We start from the raw sequence: 16,616 nt of genomic DNA on the forward strand, positions 1-16,616 counted from the left end.
ATCTGGATGTCTTCTTTGGAGAAGTGTCTATTCATGTCCTCTGCCCATTTCTTAACTGGATTATTTGGTTTTTGGGTGTTGAGTTTAGTAAGTTCCTTATAGATTTTGGATACTAGGCCTTTATCAGATATGTGGTTTGCAAATATCTTCTCCCATTCCATAGGCTGCCTTTTAGTTTTGTTGATTGTTTCCTTTGCTGTGCAGAAGCTTTTTATAGGTTAATTAATGGGCTTTAATTAATGGGCTTTCATACCCCCTGGTTTCTAGCTAGTTTTGTCCAATGGAGAGCCTCAGCAGGAGGTCATAGGGAGGGAAGAGAATGAAGTCAGCATGTTTATTCCCCTGGGTCCCTCCCTAAAAGTTCATTTTAGGCTGTGTGACTTGACAAAAGGACGCCGTTCCTTTCAAGGAAGCCTTCCTTAGAAAGCTTTCTCTTTTCTAGGTTTAGTAACCTTTTCCGCGGGCCCATGGGTGGTGGCAGCTACAGGGCTGATGGACTCAGGGTCTTGTAGCATTCCTTTGTGGGTCTCTTACCCCCTGCCCCTCCTTCAACATTGTCTCCTCCAATTATCCTATTTTCAATGTGTCATCTGTCTTCTATTGGGTCCTTGGCTACTGCAGGGAAGCCAGCAGAATGTGAATCTCCCCTTGCCATCACTGGTATGTAGGACAGTGAGATAAAAGTTAGTAGAAGAGTTCTGATGCCCCAGAAGTATGGAGCATTGCCATTTCAGAAGAACAGGGAATGATCTGTCTTCTGAATTTGGAGGCATACTTTAAAATAGAAACTCGTGTTTGCTATTGGTCTGGAGGCTTTTGAATGAAGGAATCTTACTGGAGATTTCTGAATCTAGTAAGGAGTTCCAAGAAGGCCTGAAAGAATCTTAATATATTTTGCCCTGGGGGAAGATGGGTCCGTTGTCAACTCCTCCTACTTCTCTACAGTCCTTAACGGGTACAGAGGAGGGTATCAGTGATTCCTGTGGCTTCACGTGAACAGGCAGAAGCCATGGGACTGCAGTTTTTTCCAGGCCAAACAATGGGACATCCAGCCTAAAAACGGCCTTGGAGTATTGCACTGAAAGAACCTGCTCTAGGAGTTCTTTCGATAGGAAGGCTAAGCATGAAGCTAAACACACTGCTCCAAGAACCAAACACTACCTGTATGGACCATCATATCCACACAAGCAACCAGTAGTGGATGGCAGAGATAACCTCTGATGAGGGACGTCAGTGGAATTTCTCCATGCTCTCCTTCAGAGGATGTGTGAGAGCACAAAGTTCAAAGACAGAGAGATGAGCCACAGTAAGAGCGGCATACTGCGGGTGGGGTTTTTTTTTTTAATGTTTTTTTTTATTTATTTATTCATGAGAGTCAGAGAGAGAGAGAGAGAGAGAGGCAGAGGGAGAAGCAGGCTCCCCGCAGAGCAGGGAGCCCGATGCGGGACTCGATCCCAGGACTCTGGGATCATGACCTGAGCCGAAGGCAGACGCTCAACCATCTGAGCCACCTAGGCGCCCCTGCGGGTGGGTTTTAAGTGATAATAAACTGTGATCGGATAGGCGGACAAGTGAAATGTGAAACGTAGGGATCTGGAGGCAGGGTCAGTGGACGGAACATGGTGCCAGACTGTCAGAAAGTTCTTCTCTAAGTAGAGGTTGAGGCTCTGGAGGACAATGAATGGTAGGTTACAGAGTGGAGGGGAAGTTGGTCAGGGGTTGGAGTCAATGCGAAGAGGAGAGGGCTTCCAGTTTGAGGGGAAGAAGAATCAAGGGTTTATTGGCAACAGTGTGAACTGCAGAAGACAGTCTCCGAGGGATGGCAGCAACACAATTCCGTGGATGTGCTGGGAAGCGAGTGTTGAGATCGCTCATGGTCCCCGATTCCTGAGAATTAGGAGAGGGTGCTGAAGTGGACAAGGTAGCATCAGAGAGCAAGCGGATTTTACAGCGAAGCTTCCAAATCACCTGTATTGAACCGACACTGAGCATCCCCTCCAAAGAAGACCAACAGGCCCACAGTGTGCCAGAAGCATGTGGCTGGTAGCCTCATTCCTGCCGCAAGTGGCACTTGATGCCCACCCGTGGAGCCTTCTGTTTATCAAGAAGAGTGTGTACACCCCCTAGACTGTTGATGTCCCGTGTTATTGTTGTTATTGTTGTTATATACTTGTTACTGCAATCGTGCAATTTACAAACTGATGAAATGAGTAAACAAAAGGGTATTGTTTTTTATTAAAACCAAATTGGCTACATTATGACTCTATAAACAAGGATCATTTAAAAATCACTGTCAAGTTAATGATTAGGAGTAGACAAGACGACTGTAAATGATTTGAGGAAAACTGTACAGATCTGGAGAGACACGGAATTTAGACTTTCCCCCACAAGAACCTTTAGGTTTGAGCTCCCCCCCCTTTTTTTTTATTTATTTAAATTCAATTAGCCAAGGTATAGTACATCATTAGTTTTTTATATAATGTTCGATGATCCCTTAGTTGAATATAACACTCACATGCCCTTTATGATGCCCGTCACCCAGGTACCCCATCCCCCCACCCACCTCCCCTTCCGCAACCCTCAGTTTGTTTCCCGGAGTCAATAATTTCATACGGTTCGTCTCCCATTCAGTTTTCCCTCCCTTCCCCTATGGTCCTCTGCACTGTTCCTTATGTTCCCCATATGAGAGAAACCATATGATAATTGTGTTCGTCTGATTGACTTATTTCACTTAGCATAATCCCCTCCAGTTCCATCCCTGTCGATGCAGATGGTAGCTATGAGCTCCCTTTTAAATGATGTGAACTCATCTGGGTGTGGTTTGCACAACAAAGACCCTGGGAAGCTCTTACTGTGGACCCACGCTGGAAAGCTCCCGCCCTATATAAAAACATTTGCGGGTGGCTATTCACTTACAGTTCTGCTTTTAAAGCAAAATGCTTAAGGTTTTTGATTCCCTCTTGATCCATCTATTTCGACTGACTAATTCAACATGTAGAACTAGAAGCAATATTTAAGCAGAAGGCTATGGATTCGAGAGGCCTTTTGTTCACAACAGAACAGGAGGTTCAGGAAAGAGGCAAGCCAACAGAGAGCAGGAGTGCTGGGGAGGGATGGAAAGAAATGAGCATCCGAAGAAGGAATCTGGGAAGGATTTGTGCCTGGCACAGCAACTGTCCCTAAGGAGGATGAGGAGAGCCAGAGAGAAGAGGTGGCCTGGGGAAGAATGGATCCTGATGGGAACGTGCTGACGGGGCCCCTTACAGGTGCTCAGCCGGGGTGCTGACCCCACAGAGCCTGCTTCAGGAGAGCCCCATGGAAGCTCCATGACTCACTTGAAGGGGAATTCCCAACCCCCCTCGGTGACTCGGAGTCTGGACAACAAACCCATCTCGTGCACCTGTCCAGCACTATCACGTATTTGTCCTCAAGAGAAAGTCCTGGATCCTTGTCAAGATGGTTTACTCACTTTCCACTGAAAACACCCCCACACTTCAAACCTCCCCCCTCTCCACTGTCTGTTGCTATCTCTTTCATTTATCCGTTTGTTCACTATTTGGGCGGGCCTGTGGGCTAGACTGGGGGCCCGACTGGGCGCGGAACTGGCACCAGGGAGCGTTTCCAAGAGGATCAGGGTGGGGTGCACCTTCCGGAGCCACCGTGAGAAACCTCGGGTATGCACGGTGGCGGGGACACATGCATCCGGGCGGAGAGGAACCTGTGGGTGGGAGGCGGAGACCCTGGGAGCCCACGCCCCAGGGACACTGGTCCGGGTGAGGCTTCCCCGGGGGGCTGGGCTTCGCATCCTTTAAATTGCTTGTCTCCCGCAGGCCTCCTCCAAGTCCGAGCGCGATGGGCAAGTACACGATCCGCGTGGCCACCAGGGACTCCCCCCTAGCGTGTTCCTGCAACCAGGTGCGGCTGTGGCTGGTGGGCGAGCACTGGGAGGTCGACCTGGGGAAGAAGCTGCGGCCGCTGCGCCGCGAGGTGGGTGCGGAGCCGGCGGGGCGCCGGGGGGCCTGGGGCGGGGGTCGGGCGGGGGGCACCTGCAGCGGGACTCGGGTCTCTCCGGGAAGGCGGGCTCTCCGAGGGTGCGCCCGCGCGCCAGTCGGGAGACCCGCAAGCCCGCGTCGGAACTCGATCCTGGGTCCGGCGCCAGACGGAGCTCAGAGTCCGTGTCCGGGTCCACCTGGGGCGCCTCCTGTTGGTGAAGCTGCGCAAGCACAAAGACCTGAGAGACTCCGACTGGTTCTGCACCGGGATCTCAGGGCGCGGCCCCGGGATCCACGGCGAGGCCTTTTCCCCCTGCTACAGCTGGGTGCAGGGCAACCGGGTCGTCTGCCTGCCCGAGGGCACTGGTGAGGGCGGCGGGGCAACGGGGGGCGGCACGGAAGAGGGGGTCGGGGATGCTGTGACGTAAGAGAGGGACGATGGGGGGCAGGAGAGGGGACAAGTGCAAGGGTGGGGCCCGCGCGGACGGAGGCCGGGGAGACCTGGTGCTCGTGTCCCCTTGCCCAGCCCGGACCGTGAGCAACGACCAGAACCTGCTTCAGACGCATCGGGAACAGGAACGCCAGGAAAGGAAGACGGTGTACCGGTGAGCCCGAGCAAGCCTCCGATCCCCTCTACCAGATCCCAAGAAACCCACCGCCCCCCTTATCACCGATTCCGCGTTCTTCCTCCGGGTGGGGCTCCTGGAAAGATGGGTTGATCCTGCCTGTAGCGGGGAGAACGCCGTCGGACCTTCCCAGGAATGAGAGATTCCACGACGATAAGGATCTCGACTTCTCTTTCTCGCTCGCAAGAGCGTATGTGCCGGGTGGAGGGTGGGCACTTGCACCCCAGCATGCGCAGTTGGGTCCCTTCTTGATCTCCTAGCATTGCCATTCTTTCCACAGGCTGGAGGGCTTGGTCCTCAAGGGGACACTGGACCTCACAAATCCAGTTAAAAGACTCGAAGATTTCCAAAGAATATTCCCGCGTGCAAAGACTGCTCTGGCTGGTCAGTTACTACCACCTCCCCAAACCTATGCACATATTTCCAAACCAGGGCTTTGAAAGAAGAGGGGCAGAGGGTAGGGGGAGTGATCTGTTAGTAGGATCAGGGGCTCAGAGCTCACAGCATGCTTCCCAACTGATGTCTTTAGAGCGGGTTTGAAATTCCTGGAAGGATGACACCCTCTTTGGGTACCAGTTCCTCAACGGTGCAAACCCCATGCTCCTGAGGCGGTCCGCCAGCCTCCCAGCCCGGCTGGTGCTGCCTCCAGGGATGGAGGACTTGAAGACCCAGCTGGAGAAAGAACTCCAGGTGCTGAGCTCCCTGTGTGCACCCACAACCCCAGCCATGTTGCCTCTGTCTCCTACCCCCCTCCCCATCTCCTCCATCAAAACTTTAATCGACACCCTCCTCCCTCTACATTTAAGGTTTCTCAACTTTGACCCTGAGATTTGGGGCCAGATGACTGTTGTGGGGCTGTCCTGTGCATTGTAGGATGCTTAATAGTACTAGATGCTAGAATCCCCCCTCCCCTCATTGTGACAACCAAAAATGCCTCCAGACATTGCCAAATTGCCAAACATCCTCTGGGGGAGGGAGCCAAAATCACCCCTGGTTGAGAACCACTGAACTAACCATCCCCTCCTGTTATTCCTTTCTTTTTTTAAAAAAATTTTTATTGTTATGTTAATCACCATATATTATACATCATTTGTTCTTGATGTAGTGTTCCATGATTCATTGTTTGTGCATAACACCCAGTGCTCCATGCAGAACGTGCCCTCTTTAATACCCATCACCAGGCTGACCCATCCCCCCACCCGCCTCCCCTCTAGAACCCTCAGTTTGTTTTTCAGAGTCCATCGTCTCTCATGGTTCGTCTCCCCCTCCGACTTACTCCCCTTCATTCTTCCCCTCCTGCTATCTTCTTCTTTTTCTTTTTTCTTAACATATGTTGCATTATTTGTTTCAGAAGTACAGATCTGTGATTCAACAGTCTTGCACAATTCACAGCGCTCACCATAGCACATACCCTCCCCAATGTCTGTCACCCAGCCACCCCATCCCTCCCACCCCCCACCACTCCAGCAACCCTCAGTTTGTTTCCTGAGATTAAGAATTCCTCATATCAGTGAGGTCATAGGATACCTGTCTTTCTCTGATTGACTTATTTCACTCAGCATAACACCCTCCAGTTCCATCCACGTCGTTGCAAATGGCAAGATCTCACTCCTTTTGATGGCTGCATAATATTCCATTGTGTATATATACCACCTCTTCTTTATCCATTCGTCTGTCGATGGACATCTTGGCTCTTTCCACAGTTTGGCTATTGTGGACATTGCTGGTGTAAACATCGGGGTGCACGTACCCCTTCGGGTCCCTACATTTGTATCTTTGTGGTAAATACCCAGTAGTGCAATTGCTGGATCGAATGGTAGCTCTATTTTCAACTGTTTGAGGAACCTCCATACTGTTTTCCAGAGGGGTTGCACCAGCTTGCATTCCCACCAACAGTGTAGGAGGGTTCCCCTTTCTCCACAACCCTGCCAACATCTGTCGTTTCCTGACTTGTTAATTTTAGCCATTCTGACGGGTGTGAGGTGGTATCTCATGGAGGTTTGGATTTGGATTTCCCTGATGCCGAGCGATGTTGAGCACTTTTTCACGTGTCTGTTGGCCATTTGGATGTCTTCTTTGCCTCCTGTTATTCCTTCCTTTTCTTCCTCCTCTTCCTCCTTGGTTAGATGTGTCCCAGACTTGGGGGAAAGCTCAGGCTTCTGGAGGGAAAGAGGAAGAGAGATGGAACAAAGGCCCCGAAAGAGCTGGAGCTATGGGGTTTTTGGAGGGGAGGATAAAGGAACTATTTTGTGCTACGTTTGGCTAAAGCCTGAAGGGAGGTAACAGGGAGGACTTGGGTTGTGGGGGAAGGGGGCATGGTGGAAAACCAGAAACTTCACCTCAGGGAGCTCCAGCTCTGATGGGAGACACTGGGCATAGAAACCTTGCGTTCGGGGCTTGGGTTAGGGAGAAAGAGATTGGTGTTGAAAGGAAAGACTTGATGTGTAGAGGAAGGAACTAGCCTCCCAAATGAAAAAAGGGCAGCCCAGAACTGACCCCAACCCCTTTATTGATCCCTGCGCCCCACACTCCAGGCTGGATCTCTGTTTGAAGCCGATTTCTCCCTCCTAGAGGGGGTCAAGCCTAATGTCATCATCTTGAAACAACAATATGTGGCCGCCCCTCTGGTCATGCTGAAGCTCCAGCCTGACGGACGACTCTTACCCATGGTCATCCAGGTGAGAGGTGCTAGGTACCTTTCACACAGACATGGGTCCCCTTGAGAGACTCAGGCACACGGGTCCTGAGCCCCCCTCTCTCCCCTGCTCTAGCTGCAGCCTCCTTATCATGGATGCCCCCCACCCATGCTGTTCCTGCCCTCCGATCCCCCTCTGGCCTGGCTGCTGGCCAAGACCTGGGTCTGTAGCTCTGATTTCCAGCTGCACCAGTTACAGTCACACCTCCTGAGGGGACACTTGATGGCTGAGGTTATTTCTGTGACCACAATGAGGACCCTGCCCAGCCTGCATCCCATCTACAAGGTCAGCATCTCTTCTATATTTGACTGCCCTTTGTATCACACCCCTTCGCAGACGGGGTAAGCACCTCCTCTGAGTCTACCCTTGTGGCATGTTAGGCTAGTAGCCATCTTGGTTTATATGCACGTGCACGCGGACACACACCCAGGGCTGGGGAAAGAGTGAGAATAGGTTTTACAGAAGTGTTGTGGAAATGTGGCCTCCAGGGGCGCCTGGGTGGCTCAGTCGGTGAAGCGTCTGCCTTCAGCTCAGGTCATGATCCCGGGGTCCTGGGATTGAGCCCCGCATTGGGCTCCCTGCTCAGCGGGGAGCCTGCTTCTCCCTCCCCCACTCCCCCTGCTTCTGTTCCCTCTCACTGTCTCTCTCTCTCTGTCAAATAAATAAATAAAATCTTAAAATAAAAAAAAAAAAAGAAATGTGGCCTCCGGAGGTTGCCAGGTGGGTAGTAAGGGATGGGGACGTTCCTGTCAGAGAGGTCTGTAGAGGGCTCTGGATAATGGCTGAGGAGGAGGGGGGTGAGAGACTGAAGTAGGGGGTAGGAGAAGGGTGGGGGGAAGCCGTGTTACTCGGTGGGGAGAAGACTCAAGGGTTCTTTTTGAGCACAAGCACAAGCGGTTTCCAACACCTATAGACACGCACCTGAAGATGTCGGAGGGCAGTCAGATACAGGAGCCTGGGCTTCCTGGAACAGGTCAGGGCTGGACATACAGACTTCAGGGTTATCAGAAAACAGAGCTACTGAAGCCACTGTGCTAGATGAAGCTGCCTGGGGTTTGCAGCTACAGCACAGGATTCGGCCCAGGACATAAGTGGGGCTGCCCAGCCTTTATAAACTGGGAGTGGGGAGTGAAGTAAGACGGAGGAGCGAGAGAAGGGACAGCCACTGAGGCAGGAGGGAGACAAAAGGCAAGATGCCAAGGCGGCCAAGAGGAGAAAGGGCTGAAGAGGGAGGCACGATTATCTGCGTCAAGTGCCGCTGAGAAGTCACAGAGAAGCCACATTTGGATGTCACTATGGAAGCCTCTGGTTACCCAGTGGCGAGTGCTATCTTATGGGAGTGGGGGGGTGGTAGGTGAGCGGGAGAGACAGCACAGGGTGACCCCTTTAAGAAGACTTGCTGTGGAAGGGAAGCAAGAAATGAGGACGCCGGTGGGAGGGGTGTGTGGGGGCGAGGCCAGGGTTTCCTCTTTCCTCTGTCGGGGTATCCAGGATGGAGTGTGTGTGTGTGTGTGTGTGTGTGTGTGTGTGTGTGTGTGTGTGTGTGTGTGTGTGTGTGTGTGTGTGTGTGTGTGAGAGACAGAGGGAGACGGGGGGGGGGGGGGAGGGGGGGAGAGGGGGGAGGGAAAGAGGTTGGAGGAGGAAGGGAGGGGAGGGGGAGGAAGAGTTGCAGGAGAGACATCCCGAGAAGGCAAAAGAAGACGGGAGACTTTGCCTTTGCAGGGAGCAGGGATACTTCCTCGATGGGGGTAAGAGACACATGAGATAGTTCCCCATGTGGGAAACTTGCTAGGTTTTGTGGTGTGAGACAAGAGATTCCTGGGATTCTTACAAATAATGCGAGACTGTGCAAATAAGTGAACTTGTAAAACCCTTGACCTTGGGAGGCCTTGGGAAGATATTTTCCCATCTTCCCTTTCCCAAATCTTAACCTGATCCAATCCAATCCAACGGGAGGTCTCTCATTTGCATGGAGACCCATCCCCTCCCTTCTTCTCTATCCCTGGTCCTTTAATTTCCACTCCCCTAAGATCCTGGGGTCCCTATAACAGTCCTGTTTCTTTCTCCCCAGTCAGCTCCTGATCCCTCACTTCTGCTACACCATGGAGATCAACATCCTGGCCCGGAGTGATCTTGTCTCCAAATGGGGAATTTTTGATCTGGTATGGAAAGGGATGGGTAAAGAGGGCAGAGCGTTCAACAGTGGGAGAATCCTGAGGGTTGACTGACTTGCCCTCCCAACCCCCCACAAGCCCAGCATCCTCCACGAAGGTCTCTCCCTGATCTGCCTCACACCTGAGCAGCCTTCTCCTTAGAGGGGCCTGAGCAGGACCACTGACCTGGAACCTGACCCTGAACTCCCTCCCCCGCGACACGGCTAACCCTGGTGTATGTGCTGTGGGGTCGTCCTCAGGTGGTGAGCACCGGTAGCGGAGGCCATGTGGACATTCTCCAGAGAGCCACCACTTGCTTGACCTACCGTTCCCTCTGCCCTCCTGAGGACCTGGCTGACCGTGGGCTCTTGGATGTGAGGTCTTCCCTCTATGGCCAAGATGCCCTCAGGCTGTGGGGAATCATCAGCCGGTGAGGATGACACAGAAAGGGGGGCCCAGTGGGCTTGCTGGAGAGAACCAGGGGGGCTACAGGTCCAGCTGGTCCTGTGACGGCCACCTGAGACCACGGCCTCCTTGCCTGGGAAGCAGGTACGTGGAGGGGATGGTCGGTCTTTTGTCCAAGAGTGATGAGGCTGTGAGGGATGATCCGGAGCCGCAGGCTTGGCGCAGAGAGATCACTGAGACCGGGCTGCAGGGTGCCCAGGACCGGGGGTAAGCTCAGATCCCTCCCCACCGGCCTGTGTCAACTCACACCCACCTGCCAACAACCTGTACCATCTCACAGTGTTGCCCTAAGCCACCGTAGCTTGGGTTCCCTGAGCTTCCAGGCATCACTCCAGAGCATCCTTCAGAAATCCGAAGGATCAATCCTGACTCTCTAGCCCATTCCTTCCTCACCCTCCTGTACAACCTTCTGTGCCCTCATGCACTCAGAGTGTCCTCTGGAACCAGACACGTTCCTCTTGGGTACTTTCCCTCACCGAGGGCACACACGTACACCTGGTGTGAGCCATGGACTCCAGGCGCCACGACCACAGACAGAAACTCTTCTCTGTATCTCCAGGTACCTTTCGCTGACTGAGGCCTGGCTCACATCCTGGTCTCAAAGCCTCTACTTCTCTTCATGTCACCCAGGTTCCCCGTCTCCTTAGACTCCCGGGCTCAGCTCAGGCACTTTGCCTCCATGTGCATCTTCACGCGCACTGGTCAGCATGCGTCTGCCCACCTGGGCCAGGTGAGCTGCTGTGATCAGCCCCTAGGGGCTCCTGGGACGGAGAAGACCGGGAATTGAATGCTTGGGTCATCAGCCTGGGTTTCTGAGAGGCTCCCCTTCTTGCAGCTGGACTGGTACCCCTGGATCCCCAATGGCCCGTGCACCATGCGGAAGCCCCCGCCGACCTCCACGGATGTGACAGAGAAAGATATAGTGGACTCACTGCCCACTGCCCACCAAGCCCGTATGCAGAAGACCTTCACAAAGTTCCTTGGCAGACGCCAGCCCATCATGGTTAGAGACAGACACCTGGGTCCTGGGGGAGAAGGCAGCTTGAAGGAGGGGTGGTATCCTTGGCTAAGGGGCCCAGGGTTGAGCCGTCTTGTTCTCCCCTTCTCAGGTGGCCTTGGGGCAGCACAAGGAGAGCTATTTCTCGGGCCCTGGCCCCCAAGCTGTGCTGGAGAAATTCCGGGAGGAACTGGCTGCCTTGGACCAGGAGATAGAGGTCTGCAATGCAGGCCTGGACCTGCCCTATGAGTACCTTCGCCCCACCATGGTGGAGAACAGTGTGACCATCTGAGAGGCCCCGCCCCAAAGTTCCTCCCTCCCTAAGTTTCTTTGAGTACTCCCTGTTCCTTGGCCACATCCTCTGGTGGACAAACGGGCCCCAAAGCTGTGTTGTCAGGGTCCCCCCAGGGTGCTGCCTCAGATAGCTCCGGGGAATTCGCCAGGAGTGGTTCCCATTGACTTCTGGGACCTAGCACCCCCTGGAGCCGCCCTACCTTGATGTCCACCTGGTCCTACACGTCTTCACCCGTGGAGCCCTCTCATCCCTCCCCTTTCCCTCAGGAGACCTGGCTTACATATCAGTAAACAGATCTGATTGAACGATAAAGTCGGTTATGCCTGCTTTGTTTCCTGACCTCTCATTCCGATTTCAAGGAAGAAAAATAAAGACGCTCTCTGGGAACAGAACTGTCTTCCTGCCTTCAGTGCTTCCTGCAAGGGCTTCCGTAAGCCCCTTTAAGCTAAGCTACTGAAGTTCCGCGTGGGGTCAAGGAATCTGGCTGTTGATCGTAGTTCTTGGCTTGAGGCTTTTTGGAGCCCTCAACCAACACATCCCATAGGCCACCTCTGAAAGGTCCCTTGCCCTGCCTTCTCTCCGCCATGCTCCGGGCGCCCCTCGCTGCCCTCCCCACGACTCTTGATAAACCCTCCCCTCATTTCTGCTTCCTCCTTCCTCCTGTCACCCAAATGTACGCAGAAGCCCACAATCTGAGATGCGGAAAACAGACGGACAAATAAGGAACCTGTAGACCAGGCGCTATGGAGTTTCAAATGCATGATCTCAATTTATCTAAATTTTACTAATTTTTTTTTTCTTTGCCTGGGCACTTCTGCATACGGCAGGCTTACTAATGCCTCTGGATCTTTCTTTGTGCTGATTCCTACAGCGGTGGCTCACCTCTAGCTCGGGAAATGCACTCAGTCGCAGGGCCCGGGTTGGACCTGCCCTCCAGTGCTGTGTGTGCTATTTTATGTGAATGCCGCTACCTGGAGTTTTGCACCTTGGCAGCCGTATGTAAACATGTGTGAAAGCATCCTGAGTTCTGGAGCTGCACCTGTTCCATTAGGCTGGGCACCCTGTGCAAGTTCATCTATCCACGTCCATCTCATTTTATTCTAACGGCAGGTCCTCCATATTCGTTTCTGGCACATAGAGGGATTTCGAATCAAAATCACAGGATTGTCCAAAAATTATATATATATAATATCACAGAATTGTTTCCAATCTTCTGCCAGCCTGCCAAGTGGCCTTAGTATGTTTCCTTCTTCGGAGCATTTGCATTTTTTTCCTTCTCCTTTTGTACAAGCCAGAAGCAACCTAATAAAACCAATCTCCTGTTATTCTGAAAGAGAACGTTAATGGTTGGAACTGAAAGGATAAAGGGCCAGAGCATTCAGCCAGGGTGGGCTAAGTACTTTGGACCAAGTCGTTCTATTATGTCTGGGTTAAGTCTGTGAGTGTAGCTTTCTTTCTTTTTCAGATTTTATTTATTTGAGAGAGAGACACAGAGAGAGAGAGCATGAGCAGGGGGGAGAGGGAGAAGCAGGCTCCCCACTGAGCAGGGAACCTGATGTGGGGCTCGATCCCAGGACGCTGGGATCACCACCTGAGCCGAAGGCGGACACTTAACTGACTGAGCCACCCAGGCGCCCCCATCAGGAGCCGAGTTTATTGGATGCTGGGCTTCAGTCCCTACGAGGCCAGAATTTCCAGCCCACACTCACTCCCCGGGTGAAGATCTTTCAGGTCCCAGCCCCAAGTGAGAGAGCGTGAGTGCCTCAAAAGCAATGGATATGGCAGACAGTCAAACACATCAGCAGCCACAGATTAAAATACCACCACAAGCCCCAAACAGGATGAAGAAAAACCAAACCAAACCAAACCACACGTCTTCCTAAAAAAAAAGGAAAAAAAAAACAGAGAGAAATGTAAAGATGCTGGAAACCAAAGAGGGAAGAAAAAAACCCCTCAACTTCAAAAGGGACATCTAGGAGAGTGTTTTTTTCAAATGAAACACTTTGAATGAAACACTGGGTGCCCGAAGACAAAGGGATACCTTCCAAGTGATAGAGGAATATCTGAGGGCTAGAATAAATGAGGGATTTCTACAAACCAACAAGACAGAGCAGGCAACCCCATCCAGAAATGAACAGAAGACTTACAACACTCTATAGGGGGATCCCAAATGTCCAGAAATAGGTGGAAGGGAGTGTATTTGCTGATTATGTCTGTGTCACTTTAGCCACGTCTGAGGAACCTGGAGGCAGGTGCAGGTCTAGGTGCGCCCCCACAGGTACTGGATTTTAGGGCTAAGGGACAAAAAGATCAAGTTACTTACAAGGGAAAAATGAGTCTGGACTCAGACTTGTCCATAGCAACAATCAGTACCAGACAGTAGTGGGTTCATCCCATCAAAATACTCAAGGAAAAAGAAAGTCAATGATTTTTTTCTTGGTCAGTCCATGAATAAAAATAAATAATAATAATTTCTTTTCTTCTTACTTTCTTGAAAAAATGGTGTTAAAGTTCGCATAGCTTAAAATTTACCACCTTAGCCATTTTAAGTGCACAGGTCAGTGGTATTAAATGCGTTCACGTGGTCGATAGCCATCACCACCGTCCATTCCCCAGAATGCTTTTCATCTTACAAAACCGAAGCTCTCGGGCGCCCGGGTGGCTCAGTTGGTTGGGTGACTGCCTTCGGCTCGGGTCATGATCCTGGAGTCCCGGGATCGAGTCCCGCATCGGGCTCCCTGCTCAGCGGGGAGTCTGCTTCTCCCTCTGACCCTCCACCATCTCATGTGCTCTCTCTCTCATTCTCGCTCTCTCAAATAAATAAATAAATAAAATCTTAAAAAAAAAAAAAAAAACAACCGAAGCTCTGTCCCCATTAAACACTAACTACATTCTCCCCACCCCAGCACCTGGCATCCACCGCTCTACTTTCTGTCTCGACAAGGGTGGCTACTCTAAGTATCTCATATACGTGGAATCATACAGTACATATCTTTGTGTTGACTGGCTTATTTCACTCGGCATAATGTCCTCAAGGTTCATGCATGTTGTAGCACCTGTCGGAATTTCCTTCCTTTTTGAGGCTAATAGTCCACTGTACAGATAGGCCACACTCGGTTTATCCATTCATTGGTCAGTGGACACTCTGGTTGCTTCCACATTTTAGCTATTGTGAAGAACACTGCTGTTAACAGTGGTGTACAAATACCTCTTCGAGACTCTGCTCTCATCTCTTCCAGTTTCATACCCAGAAGTGGGATTGCTGGGTCATATGCCAATTCCGTTTTTATTTTTTTAACAGATAAACGTGTATTTATTTCTTCCTTTTCTTAGTACTGAGGTTTTTTTTTTTTTTTTAATTGAAGAATAACTGACATACAATATTGTATTTGTTTTGGGCGTACAACATAGTGATTCTCTATCTATATACAGTACAAAATGGTCACCACAGTAAGTCTAGTTACCGTCTGTCACAGAGCAGAGTTGCTTTAATATTACCGTCCAGATTCTCTATGCTGTGCGCTACACCCCTGTGTCTCGTTATCTCATGTCCAGAACCTGTACTTCCTAATCCCCTCTCCCTAGCTTGTCACCCACCCCACTCTTCTTCTCTCTGGCAACCACCATGTGTGAGTCTGTTTCTGGTTTCTGTTTGTTCCTTTGTTTTGTTTTTTTGGATGCCACATATCAGTGGAATCTCCTTGTTTGTACAAATACAGCAACTTTGTGAGGCAGCTCCCCCCGGGGTAGCCTCTGTGTGTAGCTTACCAAGGAGCGGGCCCATTTTGGTTCGGTAACCCTGGGGGCAATAATCTCACTCATCTCTGTTTGCCCCGCAATGCCGAGCATGGTATCTTGTATGTGATGAGAGTTCAGCCAATGCTTAATTCCTATTCACTGCAGATCCAGCACCCCCACTCCACCGCTGTTCCTGCCCTCAGATCCCCCACTCGCCGGGCTCCTGGCAAAGGTCTGGGTTCAAAATTCTGATTCACCTGCACCACCAGCTCCAGTATCGTCTGCTGAACATTCACCTGGTGGCCGAGGTCATCGCTGTGGCCACCATGAGGCGCCTCCCAGGGCTGTACCCTGTCTCCAAGTTACATCCTTTACCCTCCACGTCCCATTTCTCTTCTCGGAGAAAGGAAACAACATAACAGCTGCCTAGATGCTTGGAATTCATCAAGCATCCATATGTTATTGTAGCAAAGAATCTTTGTAGCAATTTGTGAATGGAGGAAAAGAGAAGGGTAACTGTCAAGATCTTGAGCCTTGTGGCTTTATTTCTAAAGTTTACATTCCTTTTATATTAAGATAATTATACATTTTCTTGCATTTTTAAGGAATAATACAGAGAGATCCCATCTATTCTATTAGAATAATCACTTAGCATTTACTCAGCACATGTTGTAATGCAGCTCTGAAATTCTCTAGTGATGGGCAGGAATATAATTAGATATACAAAAGTGGGGCTCTGCTTTGGGAGAGTTACCATGTAGCTGGGAAGACAAAGGGCACACATAAGAAACCACCAGAGGATGATATTTGGGAGATTGAAATCAAGAGAGAAAGCAATAAGCACTACGTTATTGATGGAGAATGTTCTAATACAGTTTACAAGCTAGTAAGTAGAAGATCAAAGAGCAAAGGGAGCAGCCTGACAGGGGTATTTTTGCTGCCCAAGGGGAGAGGCATGGCACCTGGCAGTTAGAGGAATAGAAGGAAAACAGAAAGACTGGGGAGAAACAGTACTTGCAGCGTGCCTGAATGCAAGGATGGAGCGGGGGATCGGAGGTCCAAACTAGTACAACATGCAGGAGCCCACAGGGTGATTGCTATTGTACTGATCCAGAAATACTGTGATTTTGTAAAACAGCTGAGTCCAGTAGCTACTAAGGTAGAAGGCAGGAAAAATAGCCTTGTGCTTGCTTTAAAAATGTCTTTGAAATCATGATGCCACTTCACATGGAGTAGAAAGGGCAAAAAATGATACAAGCTTATGAACCAGTACAATTGTCAGAAATAGTGAAGTCAGGAGAAGTCAATTTGGGGTCAAAGATGTGTTCAGTTAGGACATGGAGTCTGAAGTGTTAGCAAGATAGGGAAGTGACCACTTGCGAGGCAAGACATCTGAACTGTGTTTCTCCCGGGGCCCTCCACCTTCACCCTCAATCCTGTCCATTAGTTAGCAGTGGCCCCTCCAGGTTCTACAGTAATACACACAAGATAGACACCAGCAGAATACTGGATTTGATTTACTTTATGATGTCTCTGTATCACCATCTTCTGCTTACCTTAATGGCTAAGCCCATTTTTATACCTCACAAGCCCCCTTTGTTAGCTCTGCCCCTCCACAGCAGTCTTTGTCACCATAACAAGGTCATCCCTTGGC

At 50.8% G+C, this 16,616-nt stretch overlaps 1 protein-coding gene and 1 long non-coding RNA gene across 2 annotated transcripts in view; one reads left to right on the top strand and one right to left on the bottom strand.

The window, feature by feature from the left end:
* The first annotated feature begins 3,852 nt into the window (after window positions 1-3,852).
* On the top strand, window positions 3,853-11,259 carry LOC113939134 (polyunsaturated fatty acid (12S)/(13S)-lipoxygenase, epidermal-type-like). The gene is given in 14 exon segments (XM_035724558.1): window positions 3,853-3,987; window positions 4,160-4,358; window positions 4,519-4,596; window positions 4,685-4,808; window positions 4,899-5,002; window positions 5,148-5,308; window positions 7,153-7,296; window positions 7,390-7,599; window positions 9,390-9,476; window positions 9,728-9,897; window positions 10,017-10,139; window positions 10,563-10,662; window positions 10,768-10,935; window positions 11,042-11,259. Coding segments are annotated over 14 exon segments (1,983 nt in total). The 3' UTR covers window positions 11,222-11,259.
* Window positions 6,630-16,616, bottom strand: part of LOC113907928 — a 111,708-nt gene continuing 101,721 nt past the window's right edge. The window contains exon 4 of the long non-coding RNA XR_004819686.1: window positions 6,630-6,777. This is a non-coding gene — a long non-coding RNA (uncharacterized LOC113907928). The remainder of the gene's footprint in view (window positions 6,778-16,616) is intronic.

The sequence above is a fragment of the Zalophus californianus genome, chromosome 16 (assembly GCF_009762305.2).
Source record: "Zalophus californianus isolate mZalCal1 chromosome 16, mZalCal1.pri.v2, whole genome shotgun sequence".
Lineage (NCBI taxonomy): Eukaryota > Metazoa > Chordata > Mammalia > Carnivora > Otariidae > Zalophus > Zalophus californianus.